The sequence below is a fragment of the Trachinotus anak genome, unplaced genomic scaffold (genome assembly GCF_046630095.1).
Source record: "Trachinotus anak isolate AG129_WGS33_773 ecotype Australia unplaced genomic scaffold, CSIRO_AGI_Tana_v1 ptg000024l, whole genome shotgun sequence".
In the NCBI taxonomy this organism is placed as follows: domain Eukaryota; kingdom Metazoa; phylum Chordata; class Actinopteri; order Carangiformes; family Carangidae; genus Trachinotus; species Trachinotus anak.
Genome location: NW_027273875.1, coordinates 8,660,122 through 8,683,507, shown reverse-complemented (window position 1 = coordinate 8,683,507; position 23,386 = coordinate 8,660,122). Strand labels below are relative to the sequence as shown.

At 39.8% G+C, this 23,386-nt stretch overlaps 1 protein-coding gene across 1 annotated transcript; it reads left to right on the top strand.

The window, feature by feature from the left end:
- Nucleotides 1-885: 885 nt before the first annotated feature.
- LOC139607512 (transcriptional regulator ATRX-like) lies at nucleotides 886-23,253 on the top strand. The gene is made up of 35 exons (XM_071460428.1): nucleotides 886-1,056; nucleotides 2,193-2,299; nucleotides 2,388-2,437; nucleotides 2,936-2,964; nucleotides 3,233-3,354; nucleotides 3,753-3,869; nucleotides 4,347-4,456; nucleotides 5,489-5,556; nucleotides 5,660-7,425; nucleotides 8,222-8,282; nucleotides 12,660-12,814; nucleotides 13,028-13,183; nucleotides 13,271-13,379; nucleotides 14,353-14,434; nucleotides 14,551-14,745; nucleotides 14,974-15,118; nucleotides 15,511-15,620; nucleotides 15,878-16,021; nucleotides 16,145-16,319; nucleotides 16,423-16,560; nucleotides 17,567-17,742; nucleotides 17,834-17,951; nucleotides 18,572-18,702; nucleotides 18,785-18,858; nucleotides 19,016-19,110; nucleotides 19,195-19,351; nucleotides 19,455-19,546; nucleotides 19,640-19,745; nucleotides 19,867-20,044; nucleotides 20,351-20,542; nucleotides 20,669-20,812; nucleotides 20,965-21,039; nucleotides 21,138-21,233; nucleotides 22,439-22,567; nucleotides 22,656-23,253. Exons 1-35 carry the CDS (start codon nucleotides 1,037-1,039, stop codon nucleotides 22,746-22,748), a joined length of 5,715 nt encoding a protein of 1,904 aa, XP_071316529.1. The 5' UTR covers nucleotides 886-1,036; the 3' UTR covers nucleotides 22,749-23,253.
- The last annotated feature ends 133 nt before the right edge of the window (nucleotides 23,254-23,386 follow it).

The window sequence follows — 23,386 nt, the reverse complement described above, 5'->3', positions numbered from 1 at the left end:
TAGATGCTCACAAAGAAAAAAAAAACAGTTAAATTGAGGATATAGGGTTTGATGTCGAGAGAGACGTTTACCTGAGGGGTTTTGCATTGTGATTACTCATGATTGTAGATAATATCTTCCAGGATTTGCAGTAATGGTTCCAGGAAAGAAAGCAGACATCAGCACACACCAAACATGGTGGTACACAGTGGCGATGTCGACAGTGCTGATAATACCACCATGGCTAGCAGCTGAAAGAAATTAGTTTTTCTTATTCCTATGTTGTGCGTGCAAGTTCGTGTCACTCTTGCAGTCATCAAAATTCAAGGGTTTGCACACTTGTAATTTGAAATGTCACCCTTGTCTACATCTGCTTGTGCTGGGTTGAAGGGGAAAGAGAGGCTGGATTATTACTAAGTGTGGTACAATAACAGTTTTTGTACATCAGAGGCCAAAAAAATGTTGAAGACTGTTGCTGGAATATTAGGATGGAGAGTTACTGAGAACCAAGTGTACCAAATGTTGAAAAAGCATCTTATAAAGACAGACTGATTATAGATCAGCAGGGGAGTCTTGTAAGAGGAGACGGGAGGGTAGACAAAAAGAGCAGTTTCTGAAATATGTGGCTTGAAATTTGAGACGCACAGTGAGATGAGAGTTAAAGTGAGGGCTGAAAGATATGCACCAAATAACAGGCTGTTAAGATTTAACAAATAATGCACCGGGAGTTGTTGACATTTTTTTAATCTTTCCGCAAGGGAAATAACATCGGCTGAACCCGAGTATTATGGTAAATGTAAGAGGAATGAAAAGAGAGGAGAAACAACGCCTCTGCTGATCGAGCAAAAAGCCGACGGCTGCTCCGAGCCAGCAGGGGGCGCCGGTGGGAGACACCGGGGGACCGCTCACTGGCTGTTGTCAGTTTCGCCCCCTCGCAGCTCTGCCTGTGATGGGATGCGGAGCGCAGCCTGAGCGCCGCTTTCGTATCACCAGGTTGTTTTGGGGTCATGAGGCGATAAGGACCTGAACGACTTCGGTGCTTCACCTGCTTCGCGATATGTCTGCAGCGATGCTCAGGTAAAAAAAAACAACAAAAAAAAACTCGGGGCTGAAACACGGTTGTCCACCAGTGGGTGTAACGGCGAGCTAGCCTAGCATCTAGCTAGCCGTGTCAGCTAACAGCTAACTGAAGTGACACCATAAATAAAGATAATTCTGGTTTAGATAGCTATTAATTTAAGTTGGGTATTGTTAACGGGGCTGTACAGCATGTACAGTTATGTGAATCCGATAAACTTGTTTCTTGCGGGCTCAGGAGTAATGTAAAAATAATCTCTCATAGCTGTTGCTACGTTAAAGGTAACTTATGTAGGGTGAATTGAAACTAACCTAATCCTGCTGCCTCTCTGTCTGGTACAGCGAATGAGTTCAAAGTAATTCAGTCTAAAGTCCTGCATTCATTAAGGTGATAATGTCCCACTGTTTGGTGCTGAAATAAATTTGTATTACGTCATTTCAAGTTGTGTTTCCAATTATCTGTGCACAACATTAATGTTGCTCAGGATGCACCTAAAGCCACTAACACTTAAATATAAAAGAAATACGGGTCTCCACAATGACTTACAACCTAAGACACTACCATAAAATGAATCAACGTGTTTCTAAAACAAAAGCAAACACCGTATTCATGGAGTTAAGATTTATTGCAGGGCAGTATTAAACTGCATTAGTTATGACTGGGTGTACCTAATAAACTGGCGTCTGTGAGTAAAGCTGAAGTTGTTTCTTAAACTTCTTAATTAGCCATGTCATGCATGCTGGACGTGGTCAGATAGATAATCATAGCCTTTAGCAGAAAGAAAACAAGAGCCAAGAAAAAAGAAAACAGTACTAAAATAGAGAACTAAGAGTTTTGGTGGTGTCTTGCAAATTAGGACAACAATCTGCATTGCTGGGCTGCCAGGTTTTATGCATCACTTTTTCTAGAGCTGAAACAAAACACTTAGTGAAACATGTCATTTTCCTTCCATACTTCAAGTTAAATTGGTGTCTGCTATTGGAGATGTATGAATGAATGGGATTCGATTGCATGTTTCATGGGTTTGCAGACGATGAACAATAGATTCCACTAAATTCATTCACTAATTCACTGAAGTCATTTCTAACTGTTTGTAAGTTTATCATAACCACACTTTTTTTTCCCTTGCCTGTAGCACCACTACCAACAAGCTGAATGTATTGGTCAACAAGCTGCACGAGTACCTGGCTCATTCCACTGTAGAGGACAGCAGTGGCACCCCAACCTTAGAAGATGCTGATGGTACAGCTTCTGCTTAATGTATTGATAAGTGATGTAAAAATCATGTTCACATACTTAACAAACATTTTAACTAATCTTCTGCTCACAGGTCTGACAAACCGTTCTGTGGGAAACTCAACGGGTCATACTGCAGCAGAGGTAACTGCACATTCCTGCTGTTTTTGACATATCCCTTATCATGGTTTGCACATTGGTGCAAGAATGGTGCCAGTAAACTTTAACTGTATGTTAAAGTTTGATTGTCATTTGAATTCTTCTTTCTGAAGTTTCAGGGCAAGCCCTTGCCTATGCCACAGAGAAAGATAATAATAATGAAAGTTGTAGGGGGATTCAGGGAAGAAGAGCAAAGATTAATGTGGTTCTTTTCAGTATAAGTTACCATGTGTCATCTTATTTGCTGTAGGGCTGTCCATTTCAGCTGATCCGGTGTTTTTACAGACAGATATAGGCAGTAGCTTTGTTTACTATCTGCATCATCTAATTTGAATAATGTGCATTGTCATTGTGCACTTTCAGATGCTGCATGCACTGAGCACCACATTAATGAAATCTTGAGCTCTTGTATACATCACACAGATTGGTTGCATTATGGTATTGTACACAGCAGTGGAATTGACAAGCTGTTTTGCTTTGCAGGCAGGAGTGGATACCAGGTACTCAAGGAGGTGAGTTGGCATTTTTATCCATACCCTGCAAGCATAGATGAAGCACTGTAATATCACACAATCATCACTTTGTGTATCATGGCAATAGCTGCAGTGTGACTATTTTCACCTGGGTGTAATGGCATTACCTTATACAAGGATTATGTTCTAGGTTTATAATGTACAAATAAATCAAATAAACTTTCACCGTCCAAGTAAACTGCCAGACTGTGGGAAATCTTACATGATGTCTGTGACTTATATTTCTAATGTTTCTCTGATATTACAGAAAACCTGCTGTTGTCATAAAACACTCTGGACTGGATGAATCTGGGGACTCAAATGCAAGTGAAGACTTGGATTTACCAGTCAATGCAAATGGTCACCTTGATATCACTAGACTGCCTAAAGGTAGGTCCTTAAGTTTCCCACTGCTACCACATTAAATAGGATCATTTACTCTGCCTCATAACCTTTTCTGCACAAACTGAGGTGCTACTGAGGCGAGATAATTTCAGTTGTTGATTGGTGTCCATGGTGTTTTTGTGCAGCGTTGCATAAAAATTTGTGTGGCTGTGGAAATTTGGCAGGTTGCCTCTGGCTTGAACACTTCTCATCTACCTGTTGCCCAGTGTGCTGTTAATTATCTTTGCTTAGTTCTTAAGTACCTTTATGTGATTCTTTCGCACTGCAAGACTGAACAGTGGTAGACACGACTCTGTAATTATAAATGTGGTGCTTTGTATTTTAATATCTGTAGGATAATGAAATATTTTTGATTTTAACATTGGTATGTTTTGTTTACACAGGCACCGTATTGATCAGGCCTGAACCTGTAGATAATGGAAGAGACGACTTCAGGGGTCCTGAGTTCCGCAGCCGGAAATCTAGTGTACTGCGGAAAGAGTTCTCGAGAAGACGAGGAGGTCAGTCACTGCTGGTTTGTCGTGAAATTGCACATCACTTCATGTTTACTCAAGCAGCCATTTCTTCAACGTAAAAGAACCGAACAGCGGTCACACAAATCCATTTTATAAGAAACAAAACAAAAACAAGGCACTTGTTGGTGTACTCATGCATTGATTGCTTTGAATGAAAACACTCCAGTGGTCAAAGTGAGCTGAAAATACACTCCACTTTGTGTCTAAACGCAGCTTGGTCATTATCTTGTTGTGAGAGATAATGACGGTTGAAAGCTTCACCTCCATTCCTCACTGCTTGTGGCAAATGTTTGTTTTCTAACCAGTTGTCTTGCTCATGGGCATCTTACCAGAAGAATGAGGTGGATTTAAGGAGAGATTAAATCTCACACCTTTGAAGAAACCCATCCAGCTATAATTGTAACCATTTTGTTGGTAGTGACAACTTTATATAATAACTTCAGTAATAACTTGCTTTTTTAGGAGTTGAACACATGGGAATTGTCAGTTGCACTGCATGTGGACGACAAGTAAACCACTTCCAGAGAGATTCCCTGTACCGGCATCCAGTTCTGAAAGTACTTATTTGCAAGGTGAGTCTGTTTGTTGATTAGTCAGATCAACAAATCCTCCATTTTCAGAGTGTTATGCAGATTCATTTTACTATTATCTGTGACCTTTTAAGTTGTGTACAACATGTACAACATTAAAAGTCAGAAACCTTGTTAAACATCCATCTTATTATCAAGATGTGAAGTGAACTGGTGATCATGATTAAAGTGACAGTGTTGTAAAGGGGACCCTTTAGAGTGCCATGCCTGTAAAATCTGAAGAAGTATCCAATCATTTTCTGTGGGGAGGATCCATAATTTGCCCCAGAGCATCTGTTTGCCTTGGGAGGGTGTCATTGATTTTAAACAAGTACTACTATGAGAGGTGGGTTGAATTGCAGACTGACCAGCTTCTGTTCACAGAAACAGATCACAGAAACATACAAGTGTATCAAGCTAATCTCATCCAGTTTTCTGTATTCAAATGTACTGTGTCTCTGAAGCTTTAGTCTTATTCTCTCCAGTGATACAGCATAAATAAGAAGGTGCAAATAAAAACCAGTTTAGAAGAATTTTTTAAGTCGACATTTTAAAAAAATTATCATCTTTCAGCCCCCCAGTATTTGGATTAAGCAATTTTATTTGTCAGTTTTGAGTGTTTCATCGAATCTAAACATTAATATAATGCAGACAGATGTAAAAATGCAGAGAAATCAGACTGAAAACTAAAGTTAGCGTACACTTTATCCACTCAGGCACAATTTTTTAATATTCAAATGGATAATAGGTATACAAAGCAAAATCTGTCAGAAACATAACTGCTTGACTGCTGAAATTGATCAGATTACTGTTATTAAATGCTTGGTTTTAAGAGATGCACTTTTGCTTAATATGTTACTGCCATTTGAAATATTTGCTAACAAGCACTGACATTGCAATTAACAAGCTTGTTATACTTTTTATTGAATTTAGTTGTTTGTTCGTAGTGTTCATGAAAATCCCTTCCATTGTTTGTAACACACTTTTTGTCCGAGTTGTCTGTAACTTTTCAATTCTATGTTTTTGTTTTGTCAGTCTTGCTACAAGTATTACTTAAGTGACGACATCAGCAAGGATGGAGATGGAATGGATGAGCAGTGCAGGTAGGCTGTGTTGTGTATAATGCTTTAGCTGAGACACAAACCTTATCTGTTGTTTACTTTCCAGTAAGCTTTTAGCAACTGTCTTGGTCTCTTATTTCTGCAGATGGTGTGCTGAAGGAGGAAACTTGATCTGTTGTGACTTTTGTAGTAATGCCTTTTGCAAGAAGTGTATTCTAAGAAATCTGGGAAGGAAGGAGCTGTCTGGGATCTTGGAGAGTAAATGGTACTGCTATGTGTGTAGCCCGGAGCCCCTTTTTGACCTGGTGGTGGCCTGTGACAATGTCCTTGAGAACATGGAGCGCCTGTGGCATCAACAGCGCAGGAGGAACCGAGCAGAGCCGGAGAAGTCTGGACTTTATGGCATGTTGCCGCACTTACAAGAAAACATTCCTTTGGATAAATGGGATCACACTGGTATGGATGGCAATGTGGTGTTCAATTATAACGCTCTGCAGATTTCCAAGGACTTGACCAAAAAGGCCAAACATTTAGTGGACACAGCAAACACCTTAAACCGAACATTTGTCAATTTCATTCAAACTGTGACAACACACAAACAAACACTTGGTGTTCGCCAGCTGTATCTGAAGTCTTTTTTGTCAGTAGTTAAAGGCTTGCGAAAATCACTTACCACACTTGAGGACAGCCTTAAGGAAGAATTCAGTGACTTGGATGTATTCAGCTGTTGGGAAAAGTTCCTCAGTGACGACTTTGATGCACAAACTGTAGCAGACACAGAGCTGGATGTCTCTGATGAAAGATGCTTGAGTGACTTGCAGAAATTGGCAGCTGAACATTTGGAAGATGATGATTCTGACTCCAAGGGCTTCATAGATGGGAGGAGTATGCATGACTGCCGTGGGGAAGACATGGATTCAGATTCACATGAGGCCAGACAGAGGTCACAAAAGATTGGCCTGAAGCCCTCTGAAACAGGCGTCAACATGACTAAAAAACTAGTTGTAAAACTGACACCTGTACCTATGGAGCAGGAGCCGTCCTCTAATGCGCCAAAGATGGAGGAGAACATCCACAGGAAGGATAAAAAGTCAGAGGGAAAAGATGTATCAGAAGATAAAGAGACAGCTGACAGCAAGATGAGCAATGACAACTCTGGTGCATCCCTACACTTAGAAGAGGAACATGGCAACAGACGGTCTCCTCGCGTAAAGACGACACCTTTGCGCCGACCAAGTGATGTCAAGGCCAACACGTCTCTTACAGCAGCAGACAGTGACAGTGACTCTGACCCTGAGGAAACCCCTAGCACAGTGCCAGCTAAAAACACTGAAGAACAAAGTCTAAGCAGAGCAAGAGACGACTCTGACTCGGATGAAGTCCCTGCAGCTCTGCTTGAGCGAGCAGCTATGACGCAAAGCTCTGATGAACAGCAGAGTGATGAGGACGGTGGAAAAGCGTCAACTAAGGTGGCTAAGAAATGCCTCTTTTGGCTCACTAAGAACACCCCTATGTCACCGGAGAAGATGCGCCGCAAACGCAAGATGCTGGACCGCTCCCCCGAGTCTGACTCAAGTGACAGAGGAGTCAAAACTCGAAGGGAAAGTGGGACAGACTTCTCAAGTGATGATCAGGACTCACAGAAGAAAATACAACACTTGAATACGCTGAGGTCAAGAGGGAAACCTCACCTCATCAAAAGGGAGGAGGAAGGCGTGACTAGAAAGCAGGGTAGGATACAGGCTGGGAAGTCTAAGGCTAAATCTCGTCCTGGAGCAATGGAGTCGTCATCCTCATCGAGCGAAGATGAACATGACGACGACTCTGGAAGTGACGGAAGTGATCAGAAGATAAAGCCAATCACTGAAGATGTGGCCTTACTGGGGGCAGCAGCATTCCACCAATCATCAGGTGAGTTATTTATTATGTATGTAAATAAGATCTATGCTAACTGGTCAACGATCTATAACATTTCAGTGGTTCTGTAGTCAGTTGTGGACAGAAGATGACTAGACCTTTTTTCACAGCAGGCATTTTCCAGGTGGACATGAACCCTATTCCTAACAAAAGCTAATGTTGCTCTGTAACTGCTGGATGTCAGTTTGCTAACAAGTTAATCATATTAGCTTAAATGGTGATGATATGTCAGTGTTGTATTAATAACTTGTTGCTGCCCCCAGGTGAACAAAAAATCAGATATTGAATGTGTAGACATAGTTGGGACTAATAATTGTATTAATTATAACATCGTAATACAGTATTGGTTTTTAAGGAGCCATCATTAATGTTATTAGTTCAACCTGTAGATGAATCAAATAAATTTTTTACAAAAGAAAAACAAAGTGCTTTAATTAACAAACGTATTATAAAGATTCATGTTAGCAAGAGTTATTGAGACAGAGTAACCTGTGAAGTTCCAGATGGAAAGACTCACAGAATAAAAGAAAAACTGGTGACGCTCAGCAGGGAACCACTATCTTAGGTACAGGCTGTCTCGGGGGAATTTGTCAGTGCCATGTTGAACTTAATGAGCTGCACAGAGGCAATTCTGTGACTTAGCACCCTGTGTATTTCTTGTCATGGTATAATAACTGCAAGGTAGTTTCTCTTGGCGTGTTGTTTTTGATAAAGGATGCTATTTCTCTCTTTGAAAAACGCAACTGGCATAATTAAACAATTTCCTTTTCTCTTTTTTTTGTCCTCATAGGAGATGAGGAGCAGTCTGGGCCCTCGTGGGCAGCAGAAGATGATGATGATCCAGAAAATAGGTATGGTTCAAAAAGCCCGGATATAGACTTTGTAAAACAACCTAAATGTGGAAGAAAGGCTGCAACTTCGAACCCTAACCTCTGTCCAAAATCTAGCAGCACCCATGTCATTAAGACTCAGTTGCAGTCTATTCAAACACGACCAAAACGTAGCTGCAGTAGAGCCCCAGCGATCAAATACACATTCTAGTGGCACACTGTGAAGCTTGGGGCTCACATGCTGCAGTGAGACTGAATTTTGCTTAGAAGAGCCTTGTAAATAATAAGAAACATACTCTGCTTGTGTGCTTTTTTTAGTATGCAACTAGTATACATGTACATGCAGTCATAAAAGTTAAATTAAGTTTATTTAAAAATTACTATCATTATTACTTCTTTTATCATACTTGTATCCTCCCCCTGGTACATTAAGCAGATACAATAGGGGAAGCCCTGCAGTTGACAAACTTTGACCGTAAAGATGTCCGAGCATAAATCTGAACAATGAATGAAGCTTATTTTGCCTTACACCTCAACCTGTTGATGTATTACAGGTTTGTTTTCAGTGGCAGTATTCTTGCGTATTTAGAAAGTCTTAAACCTCAGTGTACTTTCCTGTGTTATAACAGAATGCACAAAGAACTGTTGTCCTCCACTGAGCAGCACTGATAATTTAAGTAAATGGAATATTGTTATTACAGGTGAAGTATCAAATTTGAAACATGTGGTATTATTTGCACACACATATATTTAAAAACTAAAATACAATTTTTTTTAGGTATTTTTTTTTTCCTCCAATCTCCATAAATTATTATAACTTGCAAGAAATGTTTTGTGTTCACTTATGCGAAGCTGGACTTTTATGTTTGACCTTGGAAACCATCTTTTTGATATTCTGCTCTAAAAGTAATCCTACATGGGTCACAGTTTTGGTATGACAATTTAACTTTGTCCTAATTACACATCTCTGTACATGCATTTTAGGTTGATGTTATTCAGCTTTTAAATTATTTTAGCCACAAAAGCTAAAGTTCGTTCCTATTGCACCCCCTGTTCATTCTGGCCACAAATATATTCAGCCATTCTTCTACCAAGACTTGAACATAACGTACTCATTTTCAAGAATGGGCCTGTATTTGATACCAGTGTTGATGCATTATTTCAGTGTTTGATTTCCTGATGTGTTTTGATTGTAATGATGGTTTTATGAACATCTGTAAATCTCAGGATTTGTGATAGGGCTACTCCCACAGTTCAACAAACAAAACACCATTAACAAATTTCAACAATTTTTTTAATTGGTGTTGAGCTTTATGCAAATCACGACAACAAGTTTACAGCCAATTGCAGTAGGTTCCATTTGTGGTGCATGTCTATTGACATTGCTCATTTGATTGTAAAATCGTGCCTTGCAATGGTATATTTAAGGCATCAACATCAAGGCTCTGGTCTTTGCTCTTGGCGATCATGATGAAAAATACATTTTGTTATGACATGACAGTCTATAGCCTGATATGTAGTCTATTTTCTTTAAAATCTAGTTGATGTGCAAGCTTTTAATGGGGATGATAATATTGACCTCCTCAGAAAAATGCATCAGTTCAGCTCCAAAAACTACAAATACCAGCCCTGCTGGGACACTTACACTCCCGCAATCATGCCTAATGTATTTCACAGCAGGCACCATGCCTGATTGATACACACTGAATGGCTAGAGTGATCATTTTTACATGTATATGAATGTACGTTCTTCACTGACGATGCCAAGAGACTCAATTAAAGGTTTTAAACACAACACCCAGCTGTTGTTTATCAAAATGATCTCAATGCAAAGATAATATTCATCCCATTGTAAGTATCTGGGCCATGATGAGTGGAGCTGTTGTCAGCTTGCCTGTCATTCAGTGATATTTATTGATATTGTCGTATTGCCGTTACTATCCCTTCCCACACATATACAGTATTGATTTCAGGTCTTGTCTGTATTGTGAAGTGCTGAAATATTTGAAATACACTTGATCAAAGTGCTGTTGGAGCTTGGGAACATGTACTTTTGCATATATGCAATGTGATGTAGTAGTAATTTCAGGATTTGTGTCCTCTAACCAAAAAAAGTTTTATATGCATGGATTTCAGAGATGGTGTCATGTTGTTTCTCTGACAGTGGTGCCTTCACAGAGATTCTCTTAAAGGCATATTTTTTCACTATTAGCCATGTGCAGACACGCGGTTTTATCCGCTGAGCTTTTGACACATCGGTCTGAAATTTTTTGACACCACCACAGTACGGTGGAGTGTAATAAAATTTTGGCATTGCTGCTCAAGGCCAGGCCCTAAAGAATCATGCAGGGTTTGGCTGGAGATTTTAGTGTTGAAATCGGAGGTCATGTGACTGACCCAGAATGACCTTCCCTCATACAAAATCTTACAGAGGATGCAGCTGGAAAACAGTGAAGAAAATCCCCTGTCATTTGCTGTCAGAAACTATTCTGTAAAAATGGTCTCATTAATTTAGTATAATTTGTGTTTTTGTATGTTTTACCCCACTTTCTATACACAGTATACATTACTGCTGACCATTTTCTAAAGCATACTGTAGCTTTTAAAACTTACTAGTGAACTTTTTATATTTAAATTTGCAGACTTAAACCCTGCAATCTGTTGCTTTTTTTTTTTTTTTTTGAAGTGCTGCAGATAAAATCAATTTGTGTTAAAAAGTCTTCCAGGTCAGTGCATTCAGATGTTTATAGGAACATTGTATATCTGAGAATTGAGAGTGGGCTGTGAAACAACGACCGTTATAATGCAAAAAGCGACCAAATCCTCACTATGCCTTTTAATGACATAAATGTTTGTTTCTTATGTTTTTTCCAGGTCGGATTTCCTGACAGCACGGCAGTGAATGCAGTGCTGTTAGGCAACAATCACTTAAATCTGGATTACTATAGCCCCCTATCACCAGAAACTCGTTTTATTTATTTATTTATTTTTTTTCTCCAGTAGTCTGTTTTTAATTGTAGTGATAGTACAGAAAAAATGGTCAGCAGAAATGTAAAGTTTTTTTTTTTTTGTAGTTAGTGGGCTAAAACGTGAAACGTACTGTTGTTGCTTTGACCTCCACGCAGCATGTTTTTACCAATGTCAATAATGCCAAATTCCCATGTGGCAGTGTGTTAATTTTCGTCAGTCTTTTTTGTGTTTTTCCTGCTTTTTCTCTTTCATCCTTTTGCCCTGTCAAAACATGTCAAATTGGATCCAAAGCTCTGGTCCGTTTCTGCTGCTGTCCTCTGGCTTTGCTTTACTGTAATACACTACGTCTTTCACCATAAACTCTCATTGGATGTTGGCAGTCATCCTATGTCCAGTGACCTGCATCGACAACCCGTTTTGAGATCAGGATCATACCTGTGTGCGCGATACATGTAGAGAAAGGGGTGATGTGAAATGGACAATTGACCAGAGAGTAGATGTACTCGAGCCACACCCAGGTCCCGTCCAATCTGTTGGACTCAAGATTATTATGTGTAACTACAGGTCAGCCCTGTGCTGGGAAATGTGCATTGAAAACATGTAGGAGGAGTTTAAGAGGGTAGCTAGTTGTGATGGCCAAAACACATGGTTATTAAACCATAACATTTTTTTTGGTTATCTTATGCATCAGTACTCTACTGGAGTATAAAAGAGTCAAAACCAGTTGAAATAACATTTCACTATGAGTAAGTATTTATATGGCGAGTTTGTTAGTAATTTGCTGGGGTTTTTTTTTTTTTCCCTGTTTCTTTTGTTTTGTTTTTTGTGTGTGACCCTTTTCTCCTGCTTTAAGGCAGATTGGTTGGTAGTGCCAGAGGAATAGGTTGCCTTTCAGTCAGCTGTCAGTTTGTGTTGAAGCCTGTAACTCTTTCACTCATAGCTGCCATGACCAGACAAACTATAGATCAGTGTCATTTTCAGTGTCAAAAAGAAAATTTTGTAGGAAAAGAGAATATCCTTCCCCATTTCTTGAAGGACAATAAACTAAGAAAATGTCTGTTTTTTTTCTGTGAAGAATACTTGTTGTAATAAATTCTTACTCTTAAAAACGTCTCTGTCTCATTTTTATCTTATTTTATCTACTATTATTTTAAATATTTGTCTTCGAGCATCGCGGCAGATCACTTTAATTGGTCTGTGACTTAATGAGCAGAACTTTAAATTGGCATATCAAGACTTCAAGTATTGACACATAATGTTGATTGATTAGAGGAAGATATCTGATCTGATTTCTTTTTAAGGCCACCAGTTAACAAGTATTGTCAACTGCCATACTTAATGTGATTTTAACAATATCCAGCTGAAGATGATGTTACTGATCATGAAATGAACTTCAGGTACCTTCTCCTTCTTTTCTACTTTTGAAAGAATCGCTAAGAAAATGCTTTTGGCCCAAATCAAAGCCAACTACTCCTCGGGTGATGATATCTCTTCGGACGAGGAAACGCAGGAGGACGAATCTGAGTCGGATGATGACAAGGAGGTCAGACAAGGCAATAAGGATAGTGGGACAGATGAAAACGGTAAGTATTTTTTTCTAAAGTCGCACATTCTTAGCTTTCCTCTTGTGCATCTTTAATAAGCACAAGAATTTTTTTTTTCCAGTTTTATTCTAATTAACATCTGAATTTACTACCTAACTTGTGACCAGAAAGATTCCCACTTGCCAGGTGCCTTATCTGTCACTATGGGGTGCAAAAGGGGGGGAGATATGAAAAAATATATCTCTGCTACAGGGGAAGACTTGGCTTCAGAATCATCTGACACCATGTCTGATGGTCCCAACACCAGGCATCAGCTGCTCCGCCACAAACTCACCTTAGATGAGGGAACATCAGGCGACGTAGGGAAGCAGAAGAGCAAGAAAAAAGCCAGCAGAAGACGACTGAGCTGTAAGGGCATGGCTAAAATTAGAAAGTGCTCTGACTTAACATGTAATACCTATGTTTCTCTAATGTCTGATTTTGATTTCTGTCAAGCTGATAGTGAAAGTGGTGGTGACAGTATGGAGTCGAACCAGGACGACCTTGGATTGAGCGAGGAGCTGAGTCAGTCTGAGGATGAGGCCGATGAAGAAAAGCGCAAAAGGTACATTAAGTGGCAGCTGACGTCAACATCAAAAGCAAAAACTTAAAGAACAAAAAATCTGTGCCTTTGCCCTGATTTTGGATGACACACCTATAAAATTAATTCAACGTTCTTGACTTCTCTGCTTAAGTAAAAGTAACAATACCACAACATAAATATATTAAAATGCAAATTTTACTTCAGTAGTTGTATAGAATTATTGGCAGTAAAACTATGTGTCTAAACTTTTGTCCTTACATTTCTGTTCTTACTTCTATACACAGTATCTGGCTGGTGTTACACCCTTTAGCTAGACTATGTAACTCTTGCTATCTAACTGTGTAACAGTGGCCATTTCAACTACAATTCTGTAGTACATATAATTACAGTAAGATCTATTTTAAGTTTACTCCGATTCGCCTACAGTAACCACCATTTGCTACTGGTCATACCAGACCAAGTAAAGCAGCAGCAGCAAAACCTCTGAGTGCACTCAGTTCAGTTGTGGGTGAATTAAATGCTTAAGAATTCGCTGTTTCATTTGTAAGAGAGTGAATGTGCTACGTCTTCTTTCAAAAGTTACAAGGTCTTTCTTTTAAAGTAATATGACATAGAGTACTTCAGTATATTTTAGTCCTAATACAGAGGATACACTCAATCATGCACACCTGGATAATATACAGTAATGCAATTAAAAACAAATGTCTTTCATTAAAAACACAGCTGATAATTTTGTAATCTTGTAATCTTGTGTAATGTCAACTTTTGTAGAGACCAACAGAGACCACATTTTTATGTTGAATATTTAACTTCATGCTGCTGTTAGAAAAAAAACTATAATGCATGTAATGGAGTCAAAATTCCTATATTTAGGTCTGAAATACTGAATAATGTTACTGCAGGACCAGTACTTCAGTATTCACACTTGAGTATATACTGTGTACATGTACTAAATCCATTTACATTTCTCATCCTCTTCTCCTTTCAACTGCAGGAAAGTTAAGGAAGTACCCCGTAGTTATGAACAGAAGAAACAAGTGCCCTGCATTTTATTGTCTGACACCAGCATCGAAAAGGTAGCAGCTGATGTTTTAAGTGTAATAAGTTATTTTTTTACCTCCCGGGCGAGGAAAGAGGAGTGGGCTCCTGCACCTAATCATATTTCTTGTTGGATCTGTGTGTATTTGAGCAGAGTGATCAAGAGGATGGAGAGGAGGATAGAGTGGAGGATATCGACACTAAGGGCACTCCCAAAAGACGCAAAAAGATCCGCAAAATCATTGAAGATGAGAATCTCCGCGCTGAAACCCAGGAAGCTCTGAGAGAGGAGGAGGAGAGGTGCAAACGGTTGGCAGATAGGGATCAACAAATGGAGGACATGAGAGAGGTACTGGAAGCACAGCAGGTCAAACAGACCATGAAACTTCACTGTTTTGATGATCAGTGGATATTAACACTTTCAGACATCTGCAACAGGACTTCAGTCAAATGCCATGCTCATCAGAGGCTGTATTCCTGTAGGCCTTTTTAGAAAATATTATTAATTTTGGGTTTTCTCGAGAGGAGGAGCAAACACACAAAATGCTGGGTGTGATTGTCTGGCATTGTTTTCCAGGTAACTGTTATAGATGATGAGCTGTCTCAAGTGGTGTGTCCCATCACCATCAAGCTGGTCCTGGATAAGGATGAGGAGACCAAGGAGCCCCTTGTTCAGGTGCACAGGAACCTGGTAACGATACTGAAGCCTCACCAGGTGGACGGTTAGTTTGTGCTCTCTTTTCACTTACACTGAGGAGGACATTGCTTTACTATAATGCACCACGCAGGCATGTTAATGGCAATAACCGCATTAGTTCCTGGTTACGTTTGTAATACTTAAGGATTGTGCTTCTTCAAATACAGTTTGACATCTTTAAAATGACTCTGAACTGAACTGGTTACTGATCAATACAAAAAATGTGGACTAGTCGTTTTGATTTCAATGATAAAATTGTGACACACCCGTTAGTCTGTTATTGGGGTGAGACTCAACCATTAATGCAAATGAATAGCCAATGAACGCTATTGTTTAATGCTATTAATTAACAGTTGTCCTCTGGAGGATGCTTTATTGTAGCCAGTTCTGTACCGTGCTCTCTTCATTCTCCAACAGGTGTCCAGTTTATTTGGGACAGCTGTTGTGAGTCTGTGAAGAAGGCCAACTCTTCTCCAGGATCAGGCTGTATACTGGCACACTGCATGGGCCTGGGAAAGACTCTGCAGGTGAAGACATACACATGTTCACCTCCAATGTTCTTGTTTACTTGGTTTTATCCTAGACAAGGAACATAGCAAACATTTTAAAGTCACTTTAGATCAAAATGCACCCTTTCCACTTACTGGATATACATCAGGTGGGCCGTCAGGCCAGTGTCCCCTTAACCTGTTAACATTTTTATTATTGCCTTGGTCTTTAAATGTGTTTTATTGTCTGTGGTCAATTGTCTGCGCTTCATATTCTTAATTTTGTTATCTTATAGGTGGTAACGTTCCTCCACACGGTGCTGCTATCAAAAAGCCTGAAATTCAAAACAGCTCTGGTCGTGTGTCCGCTTAATACTATCCTCAACTGGGTCAGCGAGTTCAAGAAATGGCAAGACAACATGGGAGAGGATACAGTCAAGGTTTCAAACCAGTTAATTGCGTTCAATCATAAGTGGGCTTCAGTTGCTTTATGTCTCACTCTTTGCCTTATGTTTCCAAACATGTCAATATGTAATTATTGTTCAAACACAAATATGTTACAGGTTACAGAACTGGCTACAATAAAGGCTCCTTCAGAACGACTTCAAGCTCTGCGGAGGTGGCAGAGAGATGGAGGTGTAATGATAATGGGGTATGAGATGTACCGCATCCTGTCACTAGGCCAGAAAGTCAACGAGGAGTGGAAGACAGAGTTAAAGACCATACTGGTGGATCCCGGTACAGTAACTTTGTAATAGCATGTATGTGTCATTTCTTTGTTTATTGACATGGTTGTTATCTGAATTTTTTTCTCTGATGTGTTTTTTCATTTTATTTTCAGGCCCAGACTTTGTGGTTTGTGACGAAGGGCACATCCTGCGCAATGATGCATCCAATATCTCCAAAGCTATGAATGCTGTCAAGACCCGACGAAGAGTGGTGCTAACTGGCACACCAATGCAAAACAACCTGATTGAGTGTAAGTCTGTGAGACTGAATCATAGTCAGCCAATCAGTCTTCATCTCTTACACCAGACAGGTTCATGAGAGACCTGGGTGTCATATTTGATGACCAGCTATCCTTCTCTGACCGTGTTGCATCTGTTTCCCGTTTGTGCCGCTTTGCTCGACACAGCATCAGAAAAATCACGCCTTACCTGGCCACGGTTATCTCTCGCCTCGACTACTGCAGTGTCCTTCTGACGGGCCTCCCTTCATGCACAGTGAAACCCTTACAGATGGTCCAGAAGGCGGCAGCCTGTCGGGTGTTCGATCAGCCAAAAAGGGCACATGTCACTCTGCTGCTCACTGACTACCCATTACTGCCACAAACAAATTAAAGCCACTAATGCTTGCCTTCAGAGCGACTATTGGGTTTGCACGCATCTGCTGGAACGTATGCTCCTTCTCAGCCACTGTGCTCCTCCAAGGAATGTTGTCTGACATCTCTGCACACAAGGCACTCGCAGTCCAGACTGTTCTCATTCGTGGTTCCCAGATGGTGGAACAAGCTACCAAATGCCACCAGAGCAGGGGTGTCCCTCTCTATCTTCAAGCACCTAAACATGCCTAACTAGCACTTACTATGCACTTTCAGTGCATTTCTTTACCTGATCTCCTTGCACTTATTGAACAGACGCAGTGCTGCACTGAAGCTTTCATGTTGTCCCTTACTCGTAAGCTGCTTTTGATGAAAGCATCTCCTAAATGACTAAATGTAAATACAAAATATACAGGACCAACAACGTTACTTGACATATATCACTCAGTGTGTGTGTGTGTGTGTGTGTGTGTGTGTATATAAAAATATATATACGTAAAACTACCTAAATCAGATGTTACTGATGACTTGAAACAGCAGACATAAAACAAATTCTGGTTCACCGAAGTCAGTACATTAGTTGGAGGCACAATGTTGCCTCCAACAGATATTTTACTTTGGAATTAAGTTCTTTGTATTGATACAGCATATTTTATTCCAACAGACCACTGCATGGTCAATTTCATCAAGAAGAATCTTCTGGGCTCATTGAGCGAATTCCGAAACCGCTTTATCAACCCCATACAGAACGGCCAGTGCGCTGACTCCACGCCAAGAGACGTCCGAATCATGAAGAGGCGAGCACATGTACTACATGCAATGTTGGCTGGATGTGTGCAGGTAAAAAAAACAAAAAATACTGCTAGTTGCACACTGTCTGTACTTTGGTTTTATGTTCCAGCTCTCACAACACTGTTCGTCTTTTTCCTAGAGAAGAGATTACTCTGAGTTGACTCAGTTTCTACCTCCCAAACACGAGTACGTGCTGGCAGTGAGGGTTTCCCCGCTTCAGTATAAGTTGTACCGACACTACCTTGACCATGTCACTGGTAAGAATTTGTCTTCATATTTTTGCTGTAACGAATGCAGATGTGCAGTTATTACAAATACAGATGAATCTGAACGTTAAGAAGAAAATTCAACTTTCCCTTAAAAGAGTTCAAGTTTTTTCCTGAATATGATGTGACATATTTTTGACTGAAATCTACATCTTTATTGTTCAGGACTGTTGTCATGATATGGTATTTATATTAGCCTTACGCTGATGTGTTTCAGTGTAAAGTTATTGTTTTTAATTGTAACTTGACTATTTTTTTCTCCTATTTCGTAATTTATTCTTAGAAAAATAAAATAGGTTCCTGCAGACACTGTCAATAATTGTGTCAATCATATTTCTTTTATAAAGATAAGACTGGTAGATGTGTGACATGTAATCATGGTACAACTCAGAAAGTGATCAGGTTAAATCATTTACATGTCAGAATTTTATTTGGTCAATTTATGAACATTTAAACAACCCCTCTGTAACCGATGACGAAAGGAAGTAAAAGTCAGTAATGGTGTTAGATCCTGTAAAATGTCTTTTTTTTTTTCTTCTTTTTTTTTTTTTAAAGAGAGAAATTAAAATTTGGGGTTCAGCCATCTGAAGTAAATCTGTTTGTTTTTACAGGTGTTGGTTCCATGACTAACACAGCAAAGATGAGGACCGGAGCAAACCTGTTCAAGGACTTCCAGGTGCTCAGCCGTATTTGGACTCATCCCTGGTGCCTTCAGCTCAGCTACGACAGCAAAGTAAAAAAGGTACCTCGAACACAAGTTGATTCCTTTCTCTGACATGTGTGTTTAAAATGTTAACGAACACTTAACTGAATTTTTGTAACAGAGACATTCTGAAAAGAAGAATCGACTTAAAGCGGCAACTCTGCTGAGAAATGAAGATGTCACTGTGCCTGAGAGGTAAGGTAATATGTTCACAGTCAAAAATTCAGTATTGTGTAGATTGGTGCCAGAAAATGCAGCAACTCTGAAATCTGAGGTACTCTATACCTGCTGCATTGCATATAAGCTGCAGGTCTTAACTTTATGTTCAAATGTACATTTTATCCCGATGAAGTGGACTGAGAGAGAACGAAGGAACAGAAGGAAACGACCCCAACAACAGTACAGTGGTTGGCGCTGTTGTGTCCATAGGCGCTCCAGCAGTGGGAGGTATTAAAGCTCCACGTGTCAGTAATACACCAACCCTGTAACGTACACACTTATTCAGTTTCTCCTGTGTTATGATCTGTTTAGGGGAGAAAGCAACCACGAGCTCAAAGTCTCAGAGTCCAGATGAAGGCTGGTACAGGAATCTGCTGTCTGACACGGATGCCAAAATGCTGGAGCACTCAGGGAAGATGGTGCTTTTGTTTGAGATTCTCAGAATGGCTGAAGACGTGCAGGATAAAGTGTAAGTTTCTCTTCTGATCTGAAGCCAATTGAAACACTTTAAGTGGTCTCTGAAGACCTGGTCGTCAGTCGTCATCTAACCAAATCCATTTGTGCATTTCAAGGCTTGTGTTCAGTCAGTCCTTGATCTCATTAGACCTGATTGAGGATTTCCTTGAGGCTTCCCACCATGCCAGAGACCCATCAGCATTCAAAGGTATTATTGTGTTCATTGCAAAGACAATATTGATACATTTAGAAGATGTCTCACTTAATGGGTGTTAATTTTTGTGCCTCAATGTTACAACAGCAGGCAGCTGGATTAAAAACGTTGATTACTTTCGTCTCGATGGCTCCACCACTGCTATATACAGGAAGAAATGGGCAGAACAGTTCAACAATGCTGCCAATGTCCGGTACAGATTTCCTGACTGTTGCATCTTTTATACTGATTATACTGGAATAATAAGGCAGAAAGTTTGACAGTGTCCTGACAAAGTCTCTCTTCTGATTGTATCCTATTGATCTTTACTTCAGCGGACGATTATTTCTCATCTCAACGAGAGCCGGCTCTCTTGGCATCAACCTCGTGGCTGCCAACAGGGTCATCATCTTTGATGCCTCATGGAATCCATCATATGACATACAGAGCATCTACAGGGTGTACCGCTTTGGTCAGCTGAAGCAAGTGTTTGTGTACCGCTTCTTGGCTCAGGTAAACTCACTGGTCTTCACTGGTGTCGCCTAAAACATGACTCTCTTGATAAACGTAAGAGGAAACGTAACCAATCACAGAAACATTATGGTATCACTGCGAATCTTCTGGGACAAAAGTTGAAGAAGATCTGAGAATGATGGATGATTACAAATAAATTCCCCAAAAATTTAAATTCACAAATACTAAAATTTTGCAGGAAAAATAAAATAAGGCATTGGACATGGATTTCATAGAGCTGGTGTATTTTAACCGAAGCTATAAACCTTTCAGGCTGGTTTTTATTGCTGTTGTTTTCATCTCCAGGGCACCATGGAGGAGAAGATCTACGACCGTCAGGTGACCAAGCAGTCTTTGTCCTATCGAGTGGTGGATCAGCAGCAGATTGAGAGGCACTTCACCCTTTTTGAACTGACTGAACTTTACACATTTGAGCCAGACCTGCTGAATGACCCAAACTCCAAGAAAAGCAAGAGGACCACCTCTGTTTTGCCAAAGGTGATGTCACGGTCATTATTGTCACGTTTCTGCTTCAACGCCACAAAAATACAACACACAGCAGTGTGACAAAGCCTTACATGACTGACTTGCAGTATGGAATGACTTTTTGTGTCTGATTCTCAGGATAATGTTCTGGCAAAGCTATTAGAAACCTGTAAAGACCAGATTGTGTCATACCATGAGCATGAATCTTTGCTGGACCATAAACAAGAGGAGGAGCTCAGTGAAGCAGAACGCAAAGATGCCTGGGCCGAGTACGAGGCTGAGGTAAGAAGCTGCACGCTGCAAATCATAAATTATCATGAGCAGCAGCATGTAGGACTCGTCTCATGTCCTGGACTTTATACACGCTGTTCTACATCATGATTCTGTGTACTTACTGTATGTAAATGTGTGCCTGTGTGTTTTTTCTTCTTCAGGCAAACACAGCCAGCCTGTCTGTCATGAACATGAGCCAGCAAACATTGGAAAAGAAGAGCAATGAAGAGCTACTGGTAAAGATAAACATCATTTTCTAAAACATTTTCTTAGAATTGCTACTGATGTTGTTTGTGTTTAATACAACATTTTACACAAAAAAATGTCTTTGCAGGAATTACTTAACAAGTGCAGAGCCAGTGTATCAGAGGCGTTCATGGCAATGCAGAAGACGAAGTCTCATACTATTGAGGACTACATGTTACGAACAGTGAGTGGCCCTAAGTTCTCATGGTCATGTGGTAAATAAAAGTATTTAAAATCAAGATGAGTTGAAAACAACTTGGAAAAGAGGAAGAACGTGTCTGATACCTACAGTATGTTTTATACTGTAAATAAACAGTATGTTCATAATGAGTGGGTGTTATTTTCAGAGTTATGTTCTTGTACTGCATCAGTGTATGGATGATTTATAGTTATGTGTCTGCTTTTAACTTTTCACTGAAACACTGATAGTGCCGTGGTTTAATTCTTGAAGTAAAATAGTTGTGGCTGCGTTTTGTCACACTGACTTTGCGATAAAGAGCAGCAACACTAGCAGTAAGCCACAAAAGTAGATGTCATGTTACTGATGAGATCACCAGCCTCTCTTTAACTTGCTGTGTTTTCCGTTCACGTGTGAACACCTCCAGTTCAGAGCGGAGCTTTGTCTTATGTGAGGTTAGCCCTGGATTTTGGATTTTGGACTGTTGGTCAGAAAAACAAGCAATTTAGTAACATCACTTTGGACTTTAGGAAACTGTGATGGACATTTTTCACTATTTTATAGACAAATCAGTGAATATAATAGTATCAAAGCAGCTATTACAAAATTCACAGATTTGCTTGACACAATAAACAAACATCATCCCATACATAAATACCCTTTTTAAAAAGGTTGTGAAAGGCCTTTTATAACGTCTGAATGTTGTGATGATTTCTTTTCTAACTACTTTGTATGTAATCATTTATAGATGACTTTAGTTGTGTGACTTTATGAACAGTAGGTTTCCCAGGCTCTTCATCTTTTTCTTTCCTGGGAGAGATGAGCTGTTTCTTGTCTCACGTCAGAGGAATTCTGCCTTCAAGGACAGAAAGTAGAAACTGCTGTGTTAGTATGTGTGTGCACTAAAGGTTTATTTATTTTTTTTTAAATAAGACAGAAAATGTCGCTAGATATAATAAAATTTCCTGAGTATGCAATTGTTGAAGTCAGAGGTGTGCTTTTACCTTCTCTGACAAGCCTTCCTGAGTTGTGTGCGTGCATGAAAATTTCAGTTTTTTTCTGTGCAGCTGATAAAATGCAGCACAGCACATAACGTGGCAGATAACAGAGGATGCAATTATCAACCTTACTGTATGTTACACTTAGGATCAGCTGAAGCTCAGAATATTCTTTGTACCTTGTGTGTGAACATTGATTTATGTATGTTACAGCGGCAACAGTATCCTAACCTGCCCGAGGACCACGTGAAGACCAAGGCTGAGATTTGGAGACTGTGCGACGAGAAGGAGCAGGAGCGTAGACAGGCCTTTTATCGAGACGTTCTTGCACAGCAACAATCAGTAAGTCAGTTTTACACGCATGAGTGTGTGCATGTTTGTCTGTGCGTATGTGCAGCCCTTCTCATGTTTCAATCATGTTCCTCCATAGCTCACGCTCAGCATTCAGGCCATACTGAACAGTCGAAGAAATCAAGTGATGCCGACGACCATGATCGCGGTGAACCAGCCCGGACAGAGATGAGTCATGTTGCGGAGGGAAAAGACAGCGATGCCTTTGTTCTTTATACACTATAGGGACCTTATTTCATCACTGCTGTACCAGTGAGTTGAATGTATGTTTTACCAATATGGTAACAAGAGTGCACTGCAGCCATATTGTTAAAGCAACATAACAGTAGCATGTAATCAGGTGTTATAGAACCATATCTCCAATCCTTAAGATTTCAAGTGTCACATTATAGCAATGTTCAGGCAACAGTTTAGATTTGTAACACTGAGCACTTTAACTTTCACAGGATATGTAGTTGAGTTGCACAAATGATAGTTTTGCAAAAACTTTGTAGTTATTCAGCTGCTTCATACCAAAAATAATTATTCTGTGGATGAGAACATAACTTGATTCTTTCGACACTGGACGTTGCCTTACTATTAAAGCTTGATGTTTTCTTTTTTAATCTTCTTTTTTAACATTTTATATATTTGTTACCAGTTGTTATAATTTTTAATAAATCAACAAAATAAAGTGATCCTTGTAGTGTTATTTTTGTGAACCATCAACCAGTCAGGCCAGTTGTCACTGTAGAGCAAAAATATTTTTAATCTGGTCTATTGAAGTAGAGAAGTGTTAAAATATGATGAGCTTAGCTTGCAACTTCCAAC

Bases quoted from the DNA above. Each gene is read 5' to 3' on its own strand.
- LOC139607512 (XM_071460428.1), top strand. From the start codon at position 1,037: ATGTCTGCAGCGATGCTCAG. The intron at 7,426-8,221 runs GTGAGTTATTTA...TTGTCCTCATAG, and splicing joins AGCATTCCACCAATCATCAG to GAGATGAGGAGCAGTCTGGG. The intron at 19,547-19,639 runs GTATTATTGTGT...ATGTTACAACAG, and splicing joins AGACCCATCAGCATTCAAAG to CAGGCAGCTGGATTAAAAAC.